The sequence below is a fragment of the Lissotriton helveticus genome, chromosome 7 (genome assembly GCF_964261635.1).
Source record: "Lissotriton helveticus chromosome 7, aLisHel1.1, whole genome shotgun sequence".
In the NCBI taxonomy this organism is placed as follows: Eukaryota; Metazoa; Chordata; class Amphibia; order Caudata; family Salamandridae; genus Lissotriton; species Lissotriton helveticus.
In genome coordinates, this window is record NC_136068.1 from 1,555,841,593 (window position 1) to 1,555,869,314 (window position 27,722).

The 27,722-nt window shown below is 44.6% G+C and overlaps 1 protein-coding gene across 3 annotated transcripts in view; it reads right to left on the reverse strand.

The window, feature by feature from the left end:
- Window positions 1-27,722, reverse strand: part of TMEM150B (transmembrane protein 150B) — a 135,706-nt gene that overhangs the window by 51,836 nt on the left and 56,148 nt on the right. For all 3 annotated transcript variants that reach the window (XM_078655047.1, XM_078655048.1, XM_078655049.1), the window contains one exon: window positions 641-728. In XM_078655047.1, the coding sequence (XP_078511173.1) occupies window positions 641-728 (88 nt within the window). The remainder of the gene's footprint in view (window positions 1-640; window positions 729-27,722) is intronic.

The window sequence follows — 27,722 nt, forward strand, 5'->3', positions numbered from 1 at the left end:
CGTTATGCCAAATAGCGTAATTCCTGGGAGACACTTTATTGCAAGATGTACCATTCGGGAAATGTTTGAACATGAGTAGCATTTCAAGTAGACTGTTCACCCAAGCAGACCGTTCAGTAGTATTTTTTAGCACAAAATTACAAATCTGAATGTGAACGGCAGTTCCTTTAACATGGCAGTTCCTTTGACACAGGTGGTGGTCAAGAAACATTTCATATCACTTTTTTACCTGAACAGTTTGAGATTTTTTTTAGCACAAAACTTCAAATCCGAATGCGAGCAACATTGTTTTGAACACGAGTGACCAGAAATCCACTCTAAATTACATTTCCAAGTTCAATTTTTACCCAAACGAACCGTTAGGGTAATTAGTATGAGATGCATTTTGTATAATTACATGTACAGCAAATTATGCAAGTTTCATACATCCCTGTTCTTGAGCTGGAGTGCAATAGTTCCTGGGCCCTAAGGCCCTCGGACAACTGTGGCAAAGGACAGTTCTCATATAGGGTACTGTCTAGTAACCACTGCATTGCCCCAAGATGTATTGAGGAGGATTCATATACACTTCTGCATCCTGCAAAGAGGATTCCTGCATCTGGTTAGGGGAGTCACAGAGAAGGGTTTCAGTAAAACTTACACTATCCACATTCCCCCGATGGACCAGACTGCAATAGCGATTGGTACCAGGCTCCAGGCCCACATCCTTATGCGATCTGCAAATTCCTCTAAGAAAAAGAAGAGAAATCGGTAAATTAGGTGTCAGAATCAAATACTGAACAATGACTGTGAGTTCGAGCATGAGTCTCTGCAAGGAACATGGCGCTATTGATAAACTGCTTTTTCTGTGCAAGCTCTAAATACATAATTACAGAATGTTCATTCAATCTTCTTACGTTCAATCTGCTTACGTTTTAAATGTATTCCAGATGTTTTGCACAGTGCCAACATCTTATTTTATAGCTATGTTTTGCATCCAAACACTGTAACCATGAAGACCTGCATGCATGATAGCGGAAGTGAGTTAATACAGGCAACCACACCACCAGAGTGAGCACTGTGGGTCAGAATGTCAAGTTAGATTCTGCATTGGAGGGATGGGTTGTATCTTTTCCTGTAACTGTCAGACTCCTTCGCCATCAAAAGTTGAAGTTCAGCCCACTCCCTCTCTACTTTGGAATGTGTAGGATTCTCTCTTGGAACATGTGGAATGGTTAAAAGTGGGGAAAGATAGATGGTCATCTGGGTTTTGGCTGCCGAGCTCAGAGTCTAAGAATCGACAGGAAGTCGCAGACGGCTGATCCCACTTCTGAGTTCATGTGTCTCTGGGTGAGGTGTGGATTCAACGTGTCCATTGTCCCTGTCTGTCAGAGAACTAGACTTTTCAGTAAGGGGCCAAACTGTATCGCTATATATGGGACGGGGGACACGCACTTCCTGTCTTGCTCAATTCTGGGGAAGTGTCCTTCTGCCCAGCATCCCACAGTACAGTCAAGCATACTAGGTGGTACCTGGCAAAGTTGGGTATCAGTCTCCAGATTACCCCAAATTAGAACGTCCTTCTACCCCACCTGCTGCTCCATTAGATCCAGTGGTGCTGTGCTGGAAGACCCTCTTCAGGGAGGGGCTGCATGTAGGCTGGATGAGCAAGTCCAGGATGTAAAGCTCAACCTGTGGGCAAGGCAAGCTCTCTCTTTCATCAACTCGTGAGTCACTGTGGAGGAGAAGGTTTTTCAGATGTTTCTCATCCTCGGGCCACAGGTCCATGTGAATAACACCAGGGGTCATATTAAAGAAGTGCTCCAGGGGCGCAATGGGTGTTTGGGTTGCTTTGCGTGGCCCCGGGGTGCTTTGGTATTACAGAAGGGGCCGCAGATGCTTGTGCACCCTCTTCTGTAATACTGGTAGCGCTGGCGCACATAAAGCTTCAGAACTACCATCAGAAGGCATTCCTTCGTTTGCATAGGGGTGTGGCCCCATGCAAATGAGGGAATCCCTTTGCCTCTGCGCCCGCACCTTATTACAGATGCGGGCGCGGAATCAAAGAAGCTGTCAGGAGGCACACTGTCAGTGCGTCACCTAAACTGTAGGTGCGCCCCCTAATGGCAGCCCTCTGAAGGGGGAGCAGGGGGTCCATGGGACCCCCAGACATCCCCTTGCAGGTGGGTGTGGTCACTCACTGCACCCGCCTGCAAGGGGCTCTCTTATCCCCCTTAAAAGTGCAGGTGGATTGCCGTCTGCACTATGAAACACGGAGCGGCTTCAAAGCAGCTGCTCCATTTTTAATGCGCTGCCCTGGAGACAGCATGAGTTTGCGGCTGCCCTAGGTGCAGCGTATTCATCCTCATACGGTGTATTTTCCTTGTTTTCACCAGGTGCACCTTTTAAAAGGAGCGCCCGGCACAAACGAGGAAACTCCGCCGTATAAATGAAAGGTCCCCATGCCATATTACAGAACATGCCCCAGGGGTGCAACGGGTATGTGCACCAACTTTCCCCCCTCTGGGCACGTATTACAAAAGGGGCCACAGACACTTGTGTGGCCCTTTCTGTAATACTGAAAGCGCTAGCACACATTTCGCACCGGTGCTTTCTCAAGAGGGCATTCCCTCATTTGCATGGGGGCATGGCCCTATGCAAGTGATAGAATCCCTTAGCCTCTGCGGGCGCAAAGGCAAAGATGCTGTTAGGAGGCGCACTGTCAGTGCGCCCTCTGATTTCAGTCCTCTGGAGGAGGGAAAGGGGGTTCTATGGACCCACCCAGACATCCCCTTGCAGGCGGGTGCAGTCACTCACTGAACCCGCCTGCAAGGTGATCTCAAATCCGTCTTTAAAGTGCATGCGGCTTACCGACTGCACAGAGAAACACAGAGCTGCTTCTAAACAGCTGCTCCGTATTTCTCTTGCTTGTGCTGCCCTGCAGCACAAGTTCGCAACTGCTCTAAGGACTGTACATTCTACATGTTAGATATTGTGTCTATGTTTTGTCTACGATTGATCGATTTATGCTTCCTCACCCAGTTTAAGGGAAGCTGTCTTAGGCAAGCCCCGTGTAAAAAGCCCTGCGTCCTAAAGCAGGCGTAAGGATTTGACGTACTGACGCCCTAGAAGTGGCGCAGTGAAATCTAAGAGATTTCACTGCATCACTTCTACATGGCTTTCCAGTGTTGGATCGCATACATTATACCTGACAAAGGTAATGTAGCGCAGGTGTTTACAAAGTGACACATCTGCATAGATGCGTCACTTTGTAATTACGGCGCAGGGTGGTGCATTTTTTACGCCACCGCAGAGTCACAAAAAGTGATGCAACGGGGCATAAGGGCCTCATAAATAAGGCACTTTTTAATGCTCTCATGGTATGTAATGACTTACAAAAATAAAACTAAAGAACTTAAGGAATGTGTCCTTTATTGTTATGAGCAACCCTTCTTAACTATCTTACTTTGCCCTCCTTGCGATTACCGCCATCCTCTCAACATGCCAGGTCTGGATAGGCTTGAAGGCGCCCACACCCCCAAAACAAAAGGTTCAGTTTCATTGATAGCAAAAGGATCACTCTCCCAAACCATTGATTCCACCCTCCTTTAGACTCAGAGGCTGAGAAGCACGAACCTTCATGCCCAGCACACAAAGAGTTTCACTATAAACAAAAAAGGTATACCGATGCATTTTAGATATGGTCCTGTTGGACTTCCTTTTACTTCAGTCTTCTGTGTATGTGTAGGCTTTCCCCTGCCTCCAACTACTCATTGATGGCTAGTCCGCCAACTCCAATGCTAAAAAACAATGCAGGGGCACAAAGTTTGCTTCGGAGCTACCGCAGGTGCTCCCCAAAGGCAACAATGCCAAATACCAAAGCTGCCTTATTTTGATTCGACTTCACACCTCTTTCTTCCACCACCCTACACTTTTTTATCTTTTTACCTCACTCTTGCAAATTCTTTTTCATTTCTTCTTTTCCCCTTTGTTACTGTTTTCCTATTTTCTCTTCCTCCATCTTTCTCTCTTTTCTGAAATTCTCTCTTTGATTTGGGCAAAGTCTGAGGATGAGAAATAAGTCCCCAAAATGGAGTGCCACAGCCACTGGTATATTTGAGGTAGTGGTTGTTGGTGGAGCCCACCAGTACTAATTTTTGGGGACCTGCAGTAATTTTTTTTCATCAGATTTTGACTCAGGGCAAAAGATTGAAAAACATATATGGGGAAAGAAGGTGGAAAAGAAAGACAGAAATACAGTGACAAAGGAAGACAGGAGGAACTTACAAGAGTGAGATAAGGGGATAGGGAGTGTCTTGCGGAGGTTCAAAGAGGTATGAGGAGGAATCAAGTCTATGCAGCCCTGGTATTCGGCACGCTGACATCCAATAGCTCTGGTCACGGACACCTGCGCTCAACTTTCAGCCCCGGTTCTTATTCTTTTACAAATTAAGCACTGGAGCCTGATACTCACCACTGCAACCACGCACACAAATTAGGCACTGGGTCTGACAAGTGTGAAGTAAATATTACTTCATTTAAAAAAAAAAAAAAAAAAAAAGTAAAACAGTGCAGGGGATCAAGGTTTTTTGTAGCAGTCGGTATCGAGGTGCCGACTGCTAAGGCTTTCTAATCATGAATCCACTTCATGATTCTTTCTTCCATAACCCTACACTTCCTGCCTCTTTGTCACACTCACTTTCTTTTTCATCACACATTTTCCCTTTGCCAGTTGTTTCCTGTCTATCTCTTCCTTTTTTAGGTCTCGCCTACGCAGCGCATGTCTATGCAGCGCGGAAGCGCTGCATAGAAGGAGACCTCTTGTAATCAATTCGCTTGTGGGGCCAAAAACGTGCAACTTTGCATTGCTTTCAATAGCAAAGCGTGCATGTTTGGCGATTCCCTTGTGGGAGTAAGCTTTGGCAATATCTGTTTGTAATTAACTTGCAAACAGATGGTGCCCCTGCTCGCTCCCACAAGGAAAACGCTTTGTGGGTCTGTTTTTTTTTTTGCACTCCTGTGCCAGCTTTATTTTGGAAATAAACTTGCGTTCCACTTGAGGATTTAGTTAATTTCTGCAGATCTTTTTGCCACGCTGCAAACGTAGGGCACATTTTTGTCTCCGATTATAAAATGCCTAATTATGGTACGCTGATAGAAAATTGTTTTTCACATCTTTAGATAAAGCGGGGGCGCGCGGAAACAGCTTGCGGTTGTCCTTGCTGCTCCAGCAATCCTTTGCAAAGTTCGTTATTTCCTTCCTTCTTATCTTCAAACATTTCACTCAGAAAAACAAGAGGTCGGGGATAGGAAGACTGTAAAATGCCTGGCAGTGGATTGATTTATTTAATGCTGCTCGACAGAGGCCTTTCACCCAGACACACCAAGTGGGTGCAGTCCGAGTGAACGCTCACCCGGGTCCTCCTTAGACGGCAGATGAAGAAAGTTATCCTGCTCCGCCGTTCTGTCGAGGGGCCTTAAGAGCTTTCTATTTGCCTCATTCCCTCCTTCCCTCCGCTTGCTAACTCCGAGCGGAACCTCTCCTCCTGGCTCCGGGACGCGGGCTGTGCTCTCTGGGCACCCTGCTTCTCGCAGAGGCTCTCTCCAGAGATTGTGCTGGTGCCAGAGTGCTACTAGCCTGCATGGAAATCTGGAAATTTCACGGCAGGCCGGTGGCTCCCAGAGGCAAGTAGGGCTGGAGTAGGGACAGTTAGATGACAGCCGGAGACTGACGTGTGACTGACTCTGCTTCGGCTCTCCCTGCCTGCTAGATGTTATGAAATCTTACTAAACTCCCATAGCTTGCCTACGTCGTCTCCCAGCATTGCTGTGCCCCCTCACCCCCCTTTAACAAGCAAGAGGGTTACGAGCGAAGCCGGAGCTCTTGCGTCATCAACGGGGACACCGTAATGAGGCAGGAGCAGTGCATTCTGGGGCGTTTTGACTGCTTTGCTCGACACCATTCAGTGTATTTTTAGCGCTGCATTGCAACTGAAGTTTTAGGGGAATTTCTGTGGATTTGTATAGCAAGCATCCTTGTCTGTTCTTGGCACTGAACCATCATTTCTCTGTGGATTATTTTTGGGGGATTTTATAATGAGATGCTCTGCCCACTGGGCTTATCCCACTCTGTTGTTTAATACTCGGTGGCGGCTACAGTAAATGAACAAGCATTGGCATAGCCAATGGGTCATCGCCTTTGGGACCTTATAAGTGTTTAGCCATGCAACAGTTGATGTTGTTGCACCAAGGATATTGTGCTGCATAATTAAACACTTATAAGGTCCCAAAAGTGAGAGCTATTGGCTATGCCAATGCTTATTCTGCTTTGCTCTCGCTCTCTAGCTCAAAGGCTGATGATGATAAAGTCCGGTCCCCAAAACCACCTGCAACCGCAGGCACAAATGAAGCTCTTGCTAAACTCACCATCGAAAGGCAGACTGGGACACCCGTGCCCAGACTCTAGGCTCCTTCAGGCCCTGTTTCTCCAAGTCCAGCCGCTCAAGGCAATGTCTTGAGTATTTATCAAGAACGTCAAGTTTGTTCCAAGTTCTAGCTCTATTCCAGAACCACCCTAGACAAGGTAAGTTCCCTTCTAAGAACCAGAACTTCCCAGCACTAGTCATGAGGGAAAAGAAACGCGGACAGACCAAGGGCACCGTTGTCTTCATTGAATGACAGAAAGCAGAACCCGAGTGAGAGATTAGACTTGCTAGAGGTATGAACAAGGCTGCGGAACCGAGCTGGGACCTTGCGAGAAGCACCAGGAGGCATTTAAAGCAGGTACAACCGCCCGAGGCTCGTGGGAAGAGGGGCTGGCGAGTATCTCTGCTGTAGGCAGAAGCCAATTAGCTGTTTGTATTTAGATGGATGAGGGAACGTCACTGCGTCTCTGAGTGGAGGTAACATTCTGCAGTCTCTGGGTGCCCTCATAAATGTGGCTGACTCACATTGTTATGAATTGGTATATATCAATACACTAGGGGAAGTGCGGCACCATTGATTCATTGGTATAGCGCTAGCACTGATATATTGGTATAGCGCCTGTCTTGCTCTTTGGAATATGTATCTCCTACGGAAATTCGATCATATTTTATCTGCCGGAAGACACCTCTACTGGCTGCTTGTGGAGCAAAGAGTCAAGGTCCAATATGCACTGTGCTTAGAGGTTTTTTTTATGACATAGAACGCTCCTGCCTTCATAAGCACTTTTCTATCCATCAGTCCACGTGCAATCTGTGGCCCAAATCCAGTCTGCGATTACTCATACCGCCCGTGAAGGCCCCTGAGATCTCAGTCCGCCCATTCGCTATGCATTCCTCGTATAAGACGAAAGAAATGGGGCAGTTCGGTCTGTGCAATAACAGAAGCCTGGAATGAACTCCTGGTAGCCCTTAGAGGTATCACAGATACTTAAACCGTTTGCAAACAACTGAAAACACACGTGTTCAAAGATTAAATTGGGTTCTCCTACTTTCTACATTGGTCTAGCACCGAGACACTTTAGTAGTAACCAAGCGCTTTATAAATGGTGATATTCATTCATTCATCTCACTGCTCTACAAGGTCCAGATTTGGGCTGCGCCGGATTTTACCTAGGCTCCAAAGTCTGGAAAGGCCTTCTTTTGCCCTTGAGGGACTCCCTTTCTACCCACAGTTTAGGAAATCTATTAAATCTTTCTCTTTTGCTGATATGTTGTTACTTTTTAAATTCTTATCGCCCCCTTCGAAGGGCCAAGATGCCTTTGGGTGAGTTTGCTGTGCTTTAGAAATCAATAAAATAAAAGAAATAAGATTACCATAGTTTACAACAAAATGCAAATCCTTTTTAAGCATCAGTCATAAATAAGGCAATCCACGAAGGACAGGCAAATCTGACTGAATATAATGAAGATGAAGCAGGCATGAGGAACCAAATCAAGTGCATCGTCGTAGGGGTGTGCAGCGAGGTGAACACATGATTCCAGATTAGCAGTATGCAGTAGAGATGTTCTCATAACCCTTGTGTATTTCTTGAAAATCCTGATAACCTCTCCCTTTTCCGACGTGAGGTGGGTTTTTAAAACTGGACCTTTGCAATGCTTTTACAAGCAAGTGCAGTGTGACGTGCCTTTACTTCTCAAGTATTTAGAGGTAAAACTATGCAAAGCATGAACCGCATACAGAGCGCGCGTGTGGGTGTCACAGTTTCACAGTTGCGACAAGAAGACTTATCCGGTTTCAGCAACAACCGACACGAAAAATAGAGAAGCATTATCGGCATAGCCAATAGTTCTCGCCTTTGGGCGGACCTTATATGTGTTTAGCCATGCAGCCCATTATCCTGGCCGCTACAACATGCACTGTTACGTCACGTGCCACTGGTGAAGGGCATGGTTGGGAGCAGTGCCGCCTGTGGGCACTGAGCGTGACAGCGATGCTATTAATATGTACTTAAACACTCCGTTCTATATGGACATACTTCTCACGGACTCATCATGAGGGCTAAAACATTTAGTGCACCTCACTTTTCACTCATGAACTGCGCACACAATGGAGGATGTTTACACCGCACTGTAACATGAACTTTGTGTACTGTGTGTGATAGAATTGTGACGCTCGAGATTGTCGTGATGTGAATTTTTAACAATCGAAATGCCGATTACCCTGTGTACACATTATATATAATGGTAATAAACGCTGAAAAAAGTGTAGATTGTGGCCTTATAACAATGACAGTCCGCCGTTTACTAAAGTTCAGACACTGAAGCCGAAGAGGACACTCTATAGTCTGGCACCATCCCTAACTATTATATAAGCACTAAGGAACGTCAATATAGTCAACCCCGCCGCCGCCAACAGGAGTTCTGAAAGCAATGTAAATGAGTACACTTTTGTTTTGATGTTATTCAATGTTTATAATTTGCCTATTATGATGTGTTTATCTTCTTCCTATAGTACCCTACCCGAAATGTTTGACATGTTTTGATAGATTGGTTGCAATTGAGATATGTGTGAGGATTGATGGAGACATGTATGAGCGAACGTTAAAGTTTTCGATTGTTTTGTGGAAAAAGGTTGGTAGGACCTTGTTGCACATAATTAGATTATGTTTTGATTTATCAGTCTTTGTTTGGTTACGACCTATGACTTTCCACAAATGAGAAGTTAATTTATAGACGATGAGAAAAAAATATATAAAAAAGTGAAAATCATTAATTATACTGTGGAAATATATATAAATAATCTTTGTCTGCGATAATTTTTGGCTCAGTGTTTATGCTGCGAATATGCAATATTATTGGATGTATGTGAATGAAAAAATAGTACATCGGGGCCGGCGGGTATTGCTCTTTAGTTTGGTTCCAAGATTGTGATAGTGGACCACTTGAGCTGGGTGCTACCCTCTTTCCTCGACTTTATTCTGAACTCAGCTCCTGGCCTGCCCAAAGCCCTCCCCTGTAATTGCAGAAAAAAAGGTTCCAATCTTGCAATCTACTAAAATTAGATCAAACATGTTCCATTTGCTCCTGTCTGGTGTCTGTAACAGGAACGTGGTCAGTGCTATTCTACAGAACAAATATGTCTGTCCACTCTTTTAACCCCAATACCTAACAGATAAAGTATTATAGCTGTTTTCTTTCTACTCAATGTTATTTTAGCACTGCTTTCTACTTTTATATTTGACCTTGAGAGGATCATTGGGGTTGCAGCTCCTGATGAGAGTTGATATCAGCCTTTGTTTTGTATTTTACATTCATTTTATGTTTTTAAAGTATGTTTTGACCTTTAAATATTAACTTGAATTTGTACTACTGCTCTGATTTTTTAAACTAGTCTACCATTTCGCAAAGTCATCCTCAGATTCTCAGTTACCCCCCAACCCCTCTGTGTTTCTGGAACAGACCAATGCTGTACTGCACACTTGTAAATTGTCAAAATACACAACTTCTGAATTGAAGGTGTGCTTGGCAATTATTAATGTAAAATTCCATTTTTCTTTCTTGGTAATTTGTTTTTTATGTTTAATTTTTGGATCCTGTTTTTCCTCGGCTTCTTACCTTTATTTATTGATATGATATTTGTTGTGAGACATGTGACTTGTCAATGTTAATTGTTAAAGCACTCGCACACCCTAACGTTTCATGGTGCTAATTATGCCTTAAGTGTCAGAGATGGGGCACAACTGAGTACCCATCCTGACCTATCAGGGCAGGGCATGTCATGGGTTCCTTAAGATGAAGGCTTGTTTAAACAACCAGGTTTTCAGTGCTGCTCTAAAAGATTCCAGATCAGGTTTGGAGCGCAGGCCACATGGTAGAGAGTTCCGTTCCACCGAGGCGAGGCTAGAACACTTGCTCGATCCATATCTCACTTTTTAAAATGTAGGTGTTTTCCAGCAAGTTTGCAGTCGAGGAGGGCAATCTCCTTGAGGGAGTATATTTTAAGATACTGTTAGATAGGAATTATGGAGCTCATCCATGCATGACTTTAAAAGCAAGATAACATATTTTTAACTGTACACAGTGTTTCATTGGTAGTCAGTGGGGTTTTCTCAGGAGAGGGCTAGTGTGGGTTTTCCTGAGTAGGTTATATACTAACCTGGCTGCAGCATTTTGTATCAGTGGTAGTTTAGCTAGATGGCCCTTAGCAAGGCTGAGATAAATAGAGTTGGCATAATCCAACCGAGTACCAACTACAGCAGACATCTTTAGTGTCTCGACTGAAAAGTATGCAAAAGAAACGATTGATGGACGGAATGCTGGACAATGCAACATTCACCCACAGTTACAAGGATCTGGGTTAAATCCATCATTCTTTTGCTCACCACACCACCTCAGTTTGGACCCAGCCACATGCAAATCAGCCTTGACCCAGTTTCTTGTGGGAACAGTCCAGCCCGAACTGCCAAGCAGGGTCCTCCCTGGATCGGAAACAAGCATCCTGGGACTGGTTTCAGGGCATCACCCTTCATCAGCCAGACTAGCTTGGATCCAGTGGTGTAGTGTGCAGGGGACCCACGCCTGGGTATACCCTTCCCACTTAGGGCGACATATGCAAAAGAAACAATTGATGGACGGAATGCTGGACAATGCAAACATTCACCCCCAGTCACAAGGGTCTGGGTTAAATCCATCATTCTTTTGCTCATCACACTACCCCAGTTTGGACCCAGCCATATGCAAATCAGTCTTGACCCTTTTCCTTGTGTCCATCAATTGTTCTTTTTCCATTTGTCAGCCCGAGTGGGCCAGGTATGCCCAGACGTGGGTCCTGTGCTCTCCATGCCACTTGAGTCAAGCTACCCGGGCTAATGAGGGTTGAAAGCCCAAAACTGGTCCTAGGATGCTTGTTTCCAGTCCAGGGAGGACCTGGCCTGGCAGTTCGGGCTGGACTGTTCTCATTGGGCACAGGGTCAAGACTGATTTGCATATGGCTGGGTCGAAACTGGAATGGCATGGTGAGCAAAAAAATGATGAATTTAGGCCCAAATCTCTGAACTGGGGTGAATGTATGACACTGTTCTGCATTATGTCCATCAATTGCTCTTTTTGCATTTGTCACCCCAAGTGGCACGGAAATGCCCCAGACATGGGTCCCATGCGCTCCATGACACTGGAGTCAAACAATCCTGGCTGATGAGGGCTGAAAGCCAGAAACCAGTTCTAGGATGCTTGTTTCCAGTCCAGGGAGGACCTGGCCTGACAGTTCGGGCTGGACTGTTCCCATTGGGCGCAGCGTCAAGACTAATTTTCCTATGGCTGGGTCCAAATTGGAATGGCATGGGGAGCAAAGCAACGATGGATGTTGGCCCAGATCTATCTACTGACATTGTTCTGCATTCTGTCCATCAATTGTTCTTTTTGCATTTGTCACCCCGAGTGGGAAGGGTATGCACAGACGTGGGTCCCGTGCTCTCCAAGCCACTGGAGTCAAGCTATCCTGGCAGATGAGTGCTGAAAGCCCAAAACCGGTCCTAGAATGCTTGTTTCCAGTACAGGGAGGACCTGGCCTGGAAGTTTGGCCTAGACTGTTCTTATTTGGCACAGGGTTAAGACTGGTTTGCATATGGCTGAGTCCAAACTGGAATGGCATGGTGAGCAAAGAAACTATGGATTTAGGCCCAGATCTGTGTACTGAGGTGAATGTATGACATTGTTCTGCATTCCGTCCATCAATTGTTCATTTTGCAATCGACTGAAAAGTAACCATGTCGTTTTCTGCCAATTCGAAGTATAAAGATACACTTTGATGCAACAGCAATGGGAATGAGGTGTCAGGGATAGCAATTTATCAACGGTTAACCGTACATTTTTTGCAGACTTTTTGGATTTAGGAAAAGGTCCCATCTCTTGCGTTCAGTATTGTCAAGTCCAGAGTTGTGGATTTCCCTTCATTACTATTATCTCAGTTTTAACAGTGTTTAGTTTCAGGTGGTTTTTCTTTCATCCAAAATGCACAGTGTCCTGAAAGTTGTGCTGCAGTAGCACATTCTCTTTTAAGCAAAGTAGTGTTTGAGAATCATCTGCATAGTTGTACATCCTGCAGCTTGTCTTTTCCAGTTCCTTAATAAGGTGCCTTAGGTAAATATTAACTAGATGTGAAGACAATGTAGATCCCTGAGGGACTCCACAAACTACTTATAGCCTAGCAGCTGTATAGAGAAGCAATTGTACTGCTTGTCTTCTATTCTTTAAGTAGGATTCAGACATATGGGGTGCTGACAATACCCATCAGCCTGGATCTGTTGTAATAGTACTTTATGATCAACAGTGTCAAAAGCTGTGACTAAATCTAGTAGCATGAGTGCAGTTATCGAGCCTTGGCTAGATCTGCTCTCAGATTGTCAATGACTGACAGAATTGCTGTCTCTGTATTATACTTAGGACAAAAGCCAGCTTGTATGGGATCCACATAATTTGTTATTTTTAAAAAAGAACTGATTTCCTGTGTTAAGTGTCCCTTCAGTATCTTCACACAGTACAGTAGTAATGCAATGGGCTGTAAGTTCTTTAAAACCTCTGGTTTGTCTCCTGGCATTTTTATGCGAGGTATCACCACAGCATTTTTGCAATTTTCAGGTACTACCTCCTGATTTAGGGAGGAGTTCAGCACTGTGAGAAAGGGGTCAGAGATTAGAGGAATTATCAATCTCATTAGCTCAGGGAGACATGAGCCATTAGGGAACCAAATATAATTGTATTCATCAATTTCTCCAGTGATCCCTTATTTTGAGATTTAAATTATTCTAGGAAACCCTGATTTTATTCTTCTTCGATGTCATCAATTTTTATAGCTGGACTATTAGCGATCATCATGTTGATGTAATTTTGTTTAGGAAAAATGAGTTGAATTGATTGCATCTTTATTGAGTAGGGTTCCCATCCTGAGTGACCGTTTCAATGGACAAGAGATCATGCATGATTTCAAACATTTCCCTTTGCAGGTTTTGGGCTTGACAGTTTTATTTGAGTAATAGGTACTTTTAGTTTGTGCGGGTACACATTCATGCCTTGCATGACTTAGGTTTACTCAGTTAATCATAAGATCTGTGCCACTGGTGCTTGAGTCTTTCTAGTTGTAGTTTATCATCCATTAGTGCACATGTGAACCAAGGAGCAGGCAAGGCTCCTTTAAATGTTCAGCTTTTTGTTACTGGGGCATGGATATGTGCTGCACCGTCATTCCACTGTGATAAGGGGTTTTCTTTATGATTAGTGGGTAGATGCAGAGAGAGTTTGTATGAAATTTCCATTATCGATTCTATTCCATCTTCTAGAGGTTTTGATTTCAGAATAATTTGTATAAACTTGATCTAACATAACTAAATCAAAACTAACTAGATGGATATGTGCTGCACTGTCATTCCACTGTGATAAGGGTTTTTCTTTATGATTAGTGGGTAGATGCAGAGAGAGTTTCTATGAAATTTCCATTATCGATTCTATTCCATCTTCTAGAGGTTTTGATTTCAGAATAATTTGTATAAACTTGATCTAACATAACTAAATCAAAACTAACTAGATAATGGTCAGACCAGACAAAAGGTCGGATTTTAATATTAGTAACATCACAATTAAGGGCCCAGACTAGATCCAGTGTGTGCCCTTTTTGGAGAGTAAATTCACTTTCGTGTTGCTATAGTTTCAATAAATTCATAAATCTTATAAACCCAATGTCTATAGTTTTTGTATTTGCATGATTGGCCCAAAAGTTAAAGTTGCCCAATACAATCAATTTTGAATGTCTGATCATCAATGGACACATAATCTCACTGAATTGCTTACAGAAATTACAGATATAATAGGGGGGCGTCGATAAATTAATACAAAAGTGCATTTGATGTTTGTTAATTTCACATTTAATAGTAATATGTCAGTATTTTAAATGACATTTTATGATAGCTTTGCCACATACAGAGACCATTTAATGATGGCTGAGGGGCCTCCCACCATTTTATTATTAGACCTATTCTTGTAGAGGACGTAATAGTTGTCTGGTATTATAGCAATTATAGAGGGTGCGGAGTCGTCGGTAAGCCACGATTCTGTTAAAAGAAGCATGTCAGACTTTCTAGAGTGACGTATATCAATAATTTCTAATTATGTTTTACTATTGGACAGGATCTTAGATAGATCACCTTGATGGTGTCGTGGTGTGTTTCAGGTTCCCTACTTGCCACATACTTATCTTGTTTCCTATCCTCATACATTTGTCAAAATTTAGCGAGTTTGTTGTAAGGATACCATTGTTATATAACTCTGTTTCAATGTTGCGTGATATATGGTAGATTACCTTATTCAATTTATGGGGGTGGGTTGATGACTACTTCCTAAAACAGGCATAGTGCAGGCAGGTGCCAAAGGGCTTGCCTTCGGCATACCACTGGCACGGCTGCGCAGTGAGGTTGATTAAATATGCCCCTAACACATCTAGAGTGCAGACCAACAAAGATGGTGCTCAACTTCCTGCTCCCACCGGCAGCCAATCAATGTCAGAATAAAAATGAGAACACCCCAAACAAAGTCTTTAAATGTGTCCTTCAATCAAGTAATACACATTATCTCCTCAATTAGATTAGCAATTTTAAAACAGCGGCTTAAATCAATCAGGAAAAAGCGTTTTCAATATTAAAGTGCAAGAACAAGGTTCAGAGTGCAAAGGAGTATGTGAGCAGGCATCCAAACACTCAATAATTAAACAACAAGAGCAGTGCTCAGCACCTTCCTCAAACATCAAAACACTCAGATGCAAGTGGCCGCGAATTGAGGCCGTTTAAATATCCCTCATGAGCCACCTATGTAAAGTAGTCCTGCATACTAAATGAACTGACCACACAGATGCATGGTTATAGTGGGTACAACTGGCCTGGCCCCTTTTATTAGCAGGGTCACTTGACTGGCGATGCCTGTGTTGGATGGGTGTGTTGGATGGGTGTGGGTGTTAGGACTGACCCCAAGGAAGGGGCGGTGTCTTGCGGGGCACTGCAATCTACAGTGTTATGTTATGTTAACAGTTTGTGTAAGCGCGACAGCTGCCCCAGCAAAGAGGCGTCCCGGCACTGAGGATTAACAAGTGCCATACCAATAGAGGTGAAAAGAACTGGAGCAAGCAGTCTTAAAGAGGGGGGAACAGATGAGTCTTAACGGCTTTCCGGAAGGCAGACAGGTTCTCCATAGAGCGAATGTTCAGTGGTAGGGAATTCCAGAGCTTAGCTCCCAGCACCCTGAAGGAGCGACCGCCAAAGCGACAGAGCTTTGTGCGGGGTACAGTCACTAGGTGTTGGCCTAATGATCGCAGACTGCGCTGTGGCACATAAGGTGTCAAGAGCGGGCGTAGCAGTTCTGGACACCTGGATTTAAGGATCTTGAATGCCAGGGTAGGAGTTTTGAACTGAATACGAGATTCAATAGGAAGCCAGTGCAGTTTCCTGATAGTGGCTTTAACAGAACATCTGCGGGGAAGACCCACCAAAGATCCTGCTGCCGAGTTCTGAACTCGTTGTAATCGCGCTATCTCCGCTTTATTAGCGCCCAGAAGTAGAACACTGGCATAATCCAAGCGAGAGAGGATTATGGACTGTACAATGAGCTGCCGGACTTTGGAGTAAAAAAATTTCAGTATCGGGTTGAGACTCCTCAGCAGGCCCACACAGGTGGCTGCAACTCTTTTAGTGTGGGTCTGGAAGCTGAGCGAGGAGTCTATCCAGACTCCCAAGTTTTTAACCAGGGATTTGGGCGGTGGGATGGTGCCCAAAGAAGAAGGCCACCAATTCTCGTTCCAGTAGATGGTGTTCTTCCCGACAAGCAGCACCTCCGTCTTGCCTGTGTTAAGCTGCAGGCAACTGTCCGTCATCCACTGGGCTACTGCAGCCAGCCCACTCCTGAATCTCAAGGCCGAAGTAGATGGCCCTTCGGTAAGAGTGATGACCAGCTGAGTGTCATCTGCATATGACACCAGCGTAAGGTCCCACTCTATAGCCACTATCGCGAGTGGCTGCACGTAGAGATTAAAAAGGGATGGGCTAAGTGCAGAGCCCTGAGGGACTCCCTGGCCGATGGAGTGGGACTGGGAGAGAAACGGGGGAGCTGACACCCTGAAGGATCTGTTCTTTAACAATGAACGAAACCATTCCAGGGCGAGACCGGTAATCCCCACTGTCGCCAGACGATGTAACAAGATGTCATGTGATACCGTGTCAAAGGCCGCGCTGAGATCTAACAGGATCAGTGCAGCACTCTGACCGGCATCAAGAATCGTCCGGAGGTGTTCGGTTGTGGACAGTAGGGCAGACTCAGTGCTGTGGCCAGGTCTGAACCCGTTTTGTGATGGGTCCAGGATGTTGTTTTGGTGCATATATTGGGACAGCACGTTGTTTACGTGGGCCTCCGCAAGTTTAGACACCCATGGGAGCAAAGAGATAGGTCTGAAGTTTTCTAGTTTGGAAGGGTCCAGGGTAGGCTTTTTAATGCTGACCAACAAAGATGGCGTTCAACTTCCTGCACCTACCTGCAGTCAATGAGAGTCAGATTAATATTTGGTTTGCCCCCGAGCTTCAGCAGCGCAGATAGAACATTTTTGTAGCTTTTAAAATGCCCCCCCACAAACTCTTAAAATTCGTCCTACAATCAAGAAATTCACTTTGTCTTCTCAATTAGCAATTTTTAAAACACGAGCTAAATCTATCAGGGAAAAGCGTTTTCAATATTAAGTGTAAGAACAGTGTGTAGTGTGCAAAGGTGTTTTCGAACAGGCACCCACTCACTCGATTAATGTAGCAGCAAGAGCAGTGCTCAGCATCCGCCTCAAACATCAAAACACTCACAATGTGCCTTGGTAGTTTTTGCACTCACAGTAGAATGCATTGTGCGCTTTAGGGTTTCAGAAATATTACTGAATGCATCTTTATATGATGTAAGCTTCCTCTTTTTTCATTGCTTAGCATCTTGTTCCTTGACTCGGTATTTCATTAGGCTGCGGTTTGTAACTTAACATTGTGAAAAACTTACATCATGAACTACTGACAACAACAATGAAAAGTGCTAAAGCCAGGCATGGTGCAATTTACTACCATCAGATTCAAACACTCCAGGCAAAAACTGTCTCTGTTAGCCAGAGTGTCTGAAAGAAACACGGTGTGCCACTTTTATCTCACAAGTTAAACATGCATTTGCAATGCAATAGGTCTCGCACTACTGAGAGTTTGAGGTATTGGTGTTGCAAATAATAATGCAACGCCAATAGCTCATACTTTCAGTAATGCAAGACCTAGTGCATTGTAAATGCTTGCGTAGTGAGCCAGGAACCAGCATTGTATGTCTCAGTGCATTGCCATAAGCTGCTCCTAGTGGTCTCTAGTGAGCAAGGCATCAGCACTGCATGTCGGATGTATGTCATTACAACGCATGCTTTCACAACGCATGCCTTTACCACGCAGGTTTTACAACACAAGTCGTTACAACGACTTGCGTTGGAGGGTGCTGGATAGTGAGCAGTTTATTTACTATTCCAACCCCAGTCCCCGTGGATAGTAGGGAAGGTGTTGGATAGTAAATTAAACTATTCCCTATCCTAGAGCACCCCCAGCGCAAGTCGTTGTAATAGTTGCGTGGTAATGGTATGTCGTTGTAATAGTTGCGTTGTAATGGTTGTTCACCCTGCAGATCTAGGTGCAGTACCACAAGCTGCTCCTAAAGGTCCCTAGAGAAAAAAAGGCACCAGCACTGCATGCCTCAATGCAGTACAGCAAGCTGCTCCTAGAGGTCCCTAGTAATAACAAGGCACCAGTTAGCTGGTCTAGGTGCGGTACCGCAAACTGCTCCTAGAGGTCCCTAGTGAGCAAGGCACCAGCACTGCATGTCTAGGTGCTGTACAGGAGCAAGGCACCAGCACGTCTTGGTGCAGTACCACAAGCTGCTCCTAGAGGTCCCTCGTGAGCAAGGCACCAGCACTGCATGTCTCGGTGCAGTACTACAAGCTGTTCCTTGAAGTCCCTAGTGAACAAGGCACCAGCACTGCATGTCTGGGTGCAGTACTGTAAACTGTTCCTAGAGGTCCTTAGTGAGCAAGGCACCAGCACTACATGTCTAGGTGCAGTACCGCAAGCTGTTCTTAGAGGTCCCTGGTGAGAAAGACACCAACACTACATGTCTACAAAGTTGGATTTATTGCCATTATAAATGGCAATGTTTTTTACCTAGCCATGTTGCAGGGTTCAGTACCATATGTGGCCAAAAGGGGACCTCTCTTGGTCACATATGGTACTGCACCCTGTAGAAGATATGGTAAATCCACCCTACCAATAATGCATTGCATGCAAGACAGTACTACGAGTACATTCAAATAGCTATGTCCATATATACAATTAGTAGCTTTGAAATGTGACAAAAGAATCATTACATTAATTTTGGATTAGGTTGTACTCTATGTGGAGCTGATGAAGGGAAATTTATAGACGGTCTCATATAAATGTGAGATGTTCAAGTGAGTGAAGTAATCACTGCCAGACTAGCTTACGACCAAGTCCTGCCTGAAGCCTTTTAAGAAAATAGTGCCTTGAGGCTGTAATTAAAACCTAGGGAGTAACAACATATGTAACAGGGGGTGTTCTCGTGGGAGGTTACGAGAAGAGACAAGGCAGTACTAAGGAGGGACAACTAAGCCTATTCACCAATGAAAAGTCACCATTTACAAAGGACAGGGACATGAGCCAATTAAAAAAAAGGATGGAAAGTGGGCGGAGCTTTATGCCCATATCCTGAATACAGTATGTCTCGAAGAGTTAGCACAAGCGCCTAGGCAAGACCTGAAACAGCAGGTGGAAAAAATAAATGAAAAACAGTATTTCTTTTCAGGTAGATTTATGCCAATCGAAGCACTGCGATAGCAAATTATAATATTTACTGACTCTATTGTAGTATTTAGCAAATCTATTTTTTTAATCAACCATCGAAAGGTTAAGGCTTCTGTTAACTTAGCGTTCTTTTTTTCGAGTATGGTCAGGGGAATAGTTTAGTAAGTAGGATTTTGTGGTGGGGAGTGAATCTCAAATATTCCAAGTAAAAAAGCAATGGACCATTGGGGGGGGTGGGTGAGATGACCCATGTTCAGGAAAGACTGTTTCCATGAAGAACATGGTCTCAATTTATCTGCATTACATGGGCCTCTGTCTAGAAAGGAACAATGTGCGCAAAATAATGAGTTGGAATGCTACTCCAAGCGGTTGCCAATGGTTAGACAATTTGCAACCATTCATCCCAACACCTGTTGGGGGTTTGAGTGCCAGTAGTAGTATGCCCGGAATTTGAGACTAGCACAGCTTTCCAGGGTTTATGCTGGCAGTTTTTGTGGCTGCCAAAAAGTAGTAAATTAGGCATTCATTGAATTAACTCAAGGAAATCTTTTATGAGAGCAGATTTGCTACTTTTTTGATAAACCAGTCACTGTACATTTAAAATCCCGATCAAATTATGAACAAGTTAAAACCTGCTAGTTAAATGCAAACAACCAGAAAATTGACACATACATAGCAGACCCAGCTCATGGTCCCCAGACCCAACTATAAAACTAGGAATGCATTTGAGGGGTGTCTTACTGCAAACACCCCTGCTCAAGCTAAACCCCTGCCTGTCCCACTTGGGCCTGGTAGTTTTCCCTGGGAACTCATGTCTACTGGCACATACAACACAACAGCCTGGAGTCCCTGTCCTGGGATCAATTTTCTAAATGAATTTATACTGCACATACCCTTATTTGTCTCTGCTATAATAAGCTTTGATGGTACAGGGCTCCATGTTGTTGGTACTCGCCTTTTACAAACCATTTTGGCAAGTGACTGTTGGTTCCATGTACTAAGCCCTAGTCGCAAATAGAAAAGGGTGCATAGGCAAATTAATAGGGCTAGGCAAGCTAGAGTCAAGGCATGGGTTTCGCTTTGCTCTAAGAATCCCTTACAAGCTGAGCCATGAAAAAGTTTGGCATGTATATATCGAACAACAAACATAATGTAAAAATATGATAGAATCTTTTCAAAATTCAAAAAATTGTATTTCTTTAACACTTGTTCACCTTAGTACATCAGATGATATCACTGCATGGATTGACATTTATTAAAGGTCATAGTGTATAGAAACATTCATGGCTCGCCCGCACCCCCCCCACCCCCAGCGACAATGCCATTTAGTGAACTTAGAGACCAGTCAGAAGTCATATAAACCCTAAACATGGCCTCGTTTCTTTTTATAGGTAGAACATCATTCCAGTCTATTAAATCAAATATAAGAGGGGCAGAGCTTAATTTGTAAAATCATAAGTGCCAGGGCTTCCTCAGGGAGCCACTGCAGCTTGCACTAGCCAATGCCCCTGTCTGCACTGCCAATGACAGTACCAACACACCTACTAACCATCACATTCTTACAAGTGCGACTATTCAGACTATTCCAGGCCCCAACAACTATGAGAATGGCAGGGCTGGCATTTATTAGCCATTTTTTTATTACATTGAATTCATAAACAAGAGTTGTTGTGCCCATCTCAAAATTGTCAAAACACCGCAACCATGTGGCAGTGTGGCAGACTGTCATAAGTGCTGGTGTTGACAATTACGTGCCAGTGGCAAATAAAGGAATCCACCAGCTGAAATTAAGCACTGAAGAAGGGGCTGTACAGTGTACATTCTGAGCTCAAGTACGTTAAAATGCACTCATATGTAATAATAAAGAAAAAGTAGTGTCTGTGAAATTCAATATTTGCTTAGGATCACACAATTTGTACAAACAGGGAAGTGGTATTGATTCCAGCTTATCTGGTTCTAAAATGTTGAAATTCAGCCACCATAAGGGTATCTCTGTCTCTCTCTCTCTCACCCTCGTTTCACATCAAAGGTCACTGTTTTGTACTTCATTCTAGGCTCACAACAAGAAAGACCGACAAAGAGCATAAATACACTAAAGGTGTGTAGATGTGAAGTTAAAAACAGTAAATCTATACATGCCAACATATTTTTACCTTCACAACATATGGTGGTGTTATTATTGTAGCTGGAATATTATAGTAGCACAATATTTATGCAGCTAGTATTCTGGCTTAGAACTTTTGGATTTCCTATAATGAAGAAGTCAAAACAAACATCTTCAATTAAGCCATGTAACTATCCACACTTTCACTTGTTCCTTAGGTAAGCAAAACAACTTTCCAACATTATGATTGCCATTACACCACACAGTATTTCCAACATTTTCCTAGCTTCCGCATACCAACCTCAGTCTTGTCTTACAAGTTAACCTTCCTCAGAGGAACACCGTCACTTTTTCTAAAGACCAAAATAAGATAAGAAGATTGCCTGTTTTCCTTCTTTCAATCTCCTGTTAGCCAGGAACAAAGATGAAAATCTCACTTCAAAAGCTACCAGACCATATGAGGAGCCTCATCCTTAGCCACAAAAAATGAGGCAGTGACAACATTTCATGGTTCTTTTTAGCTACCAATGGCACACTTATTCAATATACACAACACCTCACAGGCACCCAATAAAGCACAACTACAAATGAAGCAGAGGCCTATGAAATTTTCTCAGTGTGACTTGTTAATAGGTACCAAACATTGCTTGATCACGCACAGTCATACACAGAAATTAACGCCTCTCACACCTGATATATATGCACTGATGAACTTGTAATACTGGCAAATTGTCAAGTAATTAATAATGATGTGCAAAAGGCATCTAGAACCTTGTGCCTGCAACCACATGTATGTCAGATCCTGATGATGTCCTTCCTGTAGCATGCAACTCATCTGATCACCTGGCTCCCCTGAAACAAAGCCCTAGTTTGGCTAGGAACCCCCAGACAGTGTGGTTTTCCTCCAGACGGAAAAGCGTCTTTGTAAAAAGTTGGAACTGCATTGGCACCATTCCCATGATGCACAGGACAAAGAGAGCTATAAGATCGCTCTGGCTCAATATCATGAAAATATAAAACCCGCACACAGAACCCAACTTAATCAGGCAGGGAATGCCCCCAAAGTTCTCTACCAAATCCTTCACTAACCCGAAGGCATGTAACAACAAAGCAGCTCCCTCCCAAGCTCTCTGTGATAAAATATCAACACATTTTTTTTTTATATTAAAGTTTTTATTGTTGCTACAAGACATATAAATTAGCATGAGCAATCACTCATCCGGGTAGCGTCAACATTCAGCCACTCCCACCTGCTAATGCAACACATTTTACTCAGAAAATGGAACTGATCTACGACAAAATCATCTCAGTCGGGAACTCTCAGAAGGATTCTATACCATGCTACTCTCCTGCCCTGCCTAATGTGCAGATGTTGGAAAATTTCCCCATGCTCACTGCCAGTGATGTAGAGTCACTACTGAACACAATCAAAATTAAGCTCCCCTTTGGATATTATTCCGGCAAAGACCACCTCACTGCTCTCTAAACAGCTATCCCCCCCAAACCCTCAATTTGCTTGATCCTCAACCTCTCGATGAGAGAGGGCCAACTTCCCATTGAATGGAAGGCGGCACAAATAATTCCCATCCGTAAGAACATCAACACCCCTATGGAAGACCTATCCAACTATTCCCCAATTTCTCTGTTACCTCTCCTGAGCAAGATACTGGAAAAACCTATCAACAAACATCTGTCTGACTATGTCGAAGCCACAAGCTGCCTCGATCCATCTCAGTCTGGATTTAGGCCCAGGTACAGAACTGAGTCAGCGTTGATTGCTGTTTCTGACAAAAGTAGACAGTCCCTGGAAAATGGACAAGCAGTACTTCTTGTACTGCTCGATTTGTCGGCTGCCTTCGGCACAGTCTCTCATCAGATTCTGCTCAGGAGCCTTAAAGAAACTGGAATCCAAGGACAAGCCTTCCAATGGATTTCAAGTTTTCTCTCTCATCAAACTCACCACTGTTGCGTCACTTTTTGTGACGTTGCAGTAGCATATAAAAGGCTCCACATTGTGCCATATTTACAAAGTGACGCATCCAGGCAGATGCGTCACTTTCTAAACTCCTGTGCTACATTATACCTGCAACAGGTATAATGTATACAGGGCTGGCATTCTAGAGCAGAAAAGGCCTGTAGAAGTGTTGCAGGGAAATCTATGAGATTTCCCTGCAACACTTCTGCTGCCTCACTGCGTCAAATCTTTATGCCTGCTTGAAGCAGGCGTAAGGTGTGACTCAGGCCTTTTCACATGGGGCTTGTCACACACTCCAGCAATGCGCTATTTTTGCGCCGACAGATACTTCAGTGTCGCATGTTGGGCGCCCTGAAAGTGCTGTTTTCACTTCAGCAGCAATGCAACAATTTTCATAAATGAGCCGCCCAGTGTTGAGAGTATCAATTGCACGTGCACTCTGCCAGCCTTCCAGTAATGTGCGCACTGACACACACCACTGCTGGCAGATACACTTACTATCACCTAAACGCCATTTTCTATTACATCCCATAACGTGATGATTGCAACTCTATGGTTATCAGACATGGAATAGAAACTCTTCCCACATAGGATCAAAAGAAGGACAACAACCTTCCAACAACGTACCCTACATGGTGTAGCATGCGCCCTGTGTGGACAAGCGCTTCAGTGCCCAACATTGAGGTAATCAATGCTATATTAATATTACTATATGATACAGTACACCCAAACGGGTTCTTAAGTACATTCTCTCCCTCGTGTCTGGGTCTCAGAAGAGTTTCAGTACCTCTTCCTGATGGCTTTCTCATCAAAACTGTCACCCGCTCCCATTAGGACCCTCTGCCAATGAGTTGAGGGAGCATTTTATGTGTTCTTTTAAATCTAATTCCTTTGGAAACATCGGCATGCCTAACGATCTCAGATTGACAAGTCTTTTTAGGTTTTTTTACATTCCACTTTGGAGTCTACTTGGGTACTAGGGATCAGCAGTAGTAGTATTGTAATAGTAGTGCAAGTAGTACAAAGAATCATACTGATTGTGGTACTGCTAATAGTATTAGAAGTAGCAGCAGCACTGGATGTGATAGTAGCAGTAGTAGTAGCAGTAGTAGCAGTAATACTAAACGTGGCAGCAGTTAGTATGCTAACTCAGTTAGAATGCCGGTGCCCAGCGCTCTGCTCCGGCACCCATGGCCGGTGCTCTTACACTTTGGCGGGCCAAATTCCAATGTTGCGTAGTCTGGAACCCATCTCACGCCTCTTTAATCCACTTCCACACTCCCTGCCCCTTTATCTCACTCTTACTGGTTTCTGCTTTCTCCAATTGCGATGGAGTACCCTCTCCGCCAATCAGGCCCATAGGCTTTCCGAGTGGCATTCACACAACTAGTTTCAGTACGTAGTAAGGAGACAATGTGATCTCACATCCTAAAAATATGACGTCAGTCCAGGTGTACCAGTCTGGGTTTCACCAGGGCTCTTGGGGCATGGCCATCTTAGTTAGAGGGTGTGCCTCTTTGGTGGGCTCCAGGTTATGGCACACTCGATTGGGCTGCTGTATAGAAGTATCTGATGTATTCCACAAACATCTCACTGAGCAGAGTATGTGCCTCGCCCCCCATGCCTCAGATTTCCTAGTTAAAATGGGGACCTTTTACAGGAACTGCCGAATGCACCATGGTTGATAGGTGGGTATTTGTATGGGGTGTACAATGCAAGCCTTGACTATTCTTCGACCACCATGGGGATGGGTTATGGACCCACGACCTTTGCACGTAATTGGAACCTGATAGATGTGAGGAGGGTACACCATCCCGGGGAGAAAGGCTTTACCTTCTCCCAATTGGACTACTTTTTCATGCAAGGCCAGGAGAGTCACAGGATCCTAAATTTTCGGTTGTTGGCCCGGGGACTCTCCGATCACTCGCAGGTGGTGGTGGTGGTGGTGGAGCTGGCTTGGGTCACGGAGAGGGTGGAACGCAATCGCGCTTGGACTGCTGTAACCTCCAGAAGGAAGATTTCAGGAATCTGTGCCAAAATACATGTCAGCAATTCCTTGCTGACAATACTCTTTGGGAGGCTCAGAAGGCCATGGTCAGGGGTCAAATCGTTAGCTACTTGAATGGTCAAAGAGACAGAGATCGGTGGAATCTCAGGGACCTTGAGGATCATATGCTCGGTTTAGAGAGCCAGTACACAACAGGAATCCCTACTACAAGATTCACTATACATTCAGACCTTGCTCCGACAGGCGCTTACGCAGGAGGAAAGAGCGGTGTGTCTGGCCACCGGCAGTAGAGCCTATCAATGGGGCGATAAAGCCAGTCAGACGTTGCACTGGCTGTGCACCCCCAGATAGGTGGGAGTTCTGGTAGCTTACTTGTTGGCAGACAATGGTTCTGGGTGACAGGGAGCGATCCCATCGTGGGTACCTTCACAGCTTACTACCGAAAGTTGTATAGTGCGGACACCTTAAGACCCCGCCCAGACCTACCAACATTTTTTTTCGGATTTGCTGATGCCTCGTCTGGCCCACGAAGAGTGGGAAGAGTTGGTGGCAGATGTTACATGCATTGAGCTGTGCCCAGACTTGGCTCAGCTGGAGGCTGGTATAGCGCTGGGTCCCAATGGTTTACCAGCCGAGTCCTGGTGACCAGTGTGGCCACAGACTGGCCTGTTACTACTGTAGACCTTTTGAGAGTCCATGGAAATGGGCGAGTTGCGCTGATTTTAGGATGTCTGCGACTATGGCAATGCCAAAGCCGGGTACAAAGAGTACACATTGCAGGGACTTTTGACCAATCTTACTCTTGAATTCAAAAGTGAAAATCTGGGCTAAAATGCTGGCTGCCCATCTAGAGGGAGTATTTGCTCACCATGTCCACCCCGACCAGTCCGAGTTCATGCCCCATCAGACTACCGGGCATAATCTACGGAAAGTTCATAATGCAATTGCCCTGAGTTTTAGAAGGTTTTCAAGTCAGTGGACTGATTGTTTTTGTTTGCCCTCCTCTGTAGTTTGTGAGCAATGTGCGCTTCTCTCCACCAATTTGGTGGCAGGGTGCGAGTTGGAGGGTTGTATATCATTACAACGCGGGCTTTTACCCCGCATGCCATTACAACGAGGAGATTACAACGAAAGTCGCGCTGGAGGGTGCTGGATAGTGGAATAATTTAATTTTCTATTCCAACTCCAGCCCACGTTGACAGTAGGGAAGGTGTTGGATAGAAAATTAAACTATTCCCTATCCAACAGCGCCCTCCAGCGAAAGTCATTGTAACGACTTTCGTAGTAATCCCCGCGTTGTAATGGCAGTGCGGGGTAATCCCCGCGTTGTCATGGCTGTTCTCCGGGTTGGAGAAGTGGTATCAGAGTGGTTCCTGGTGGCGTGGGGCACCCATCAGGGTTGTCCCTTGACACCTCTGCTTTTTGTGCTAGTGATCGAGCCTGACCCGATTTTTTGAACTGAAAATGATGCCTCAGTTAGTTGCCCTTGGAAGAGACGTCAAGCTCTGGTCGACTCTTCTACTTTCCCTTTGGGGATGCGCGCTCCTTTTTAAAATGGTGACCCTCCCACGTCTACTCTACCAATTGCAAAACAATCTATTCCCAATCAATAAAACCTTCTTCAGTAAGGTCAACACACAAATTGGACTTTCGCTATGGGGGTGGGGTGTTCTCCAAATTGTTTTGACGAAAGGTTGTCAACCGGCTGTAAGTTAGGGATAACCACCTCAGACATGCTCCTATACTGTATAACTGTGAATGAGTGGTGGTTGAAGGGCTTGCGGATCCTCTTTACGCGGCAGAGGGCTGTGCAGCCTGGAACCTCCACATTTAATATATGGAGGGAGGGTCTCGGCAGCTCTCCCTTCTGCCACCTGTGTACCGTTTGGGGTATGAAATGCTGCCCTGAAGACCATGGCGTTGGCTGATCGTCTCACATTGGAGACCCGGTTGTTGAAGGGCACCAGATTTTAGCAGGTGACGGCCCTGAGGGAGTTTTCAGCCTGGGATGTTTTAGGCATTTCACCGTCATTTCAACATTTTTGGTTTCACCAGCCATTGGGTTATGTACCTGAGTTCCCCCGGGATCTTCTGTCACTGAACTTTCTTTCACCTTCTATTCCAAGTTACCGCTCAAGACATTTATGTTCATAGCTTTGAGCCTTCTTATAGTGGCAGCCCTGCCTCCATGGATCTGTTGCACGGTATCAAATGAACAGGTGCAGCCAACTTAGGCCCACCAGGCAAATCCGCAGAGGGGCCTTGGCCTTGTGCTCATCATTACTACCAGAGGGGTCAACCATTGCATCTAAGATGCTCGGAA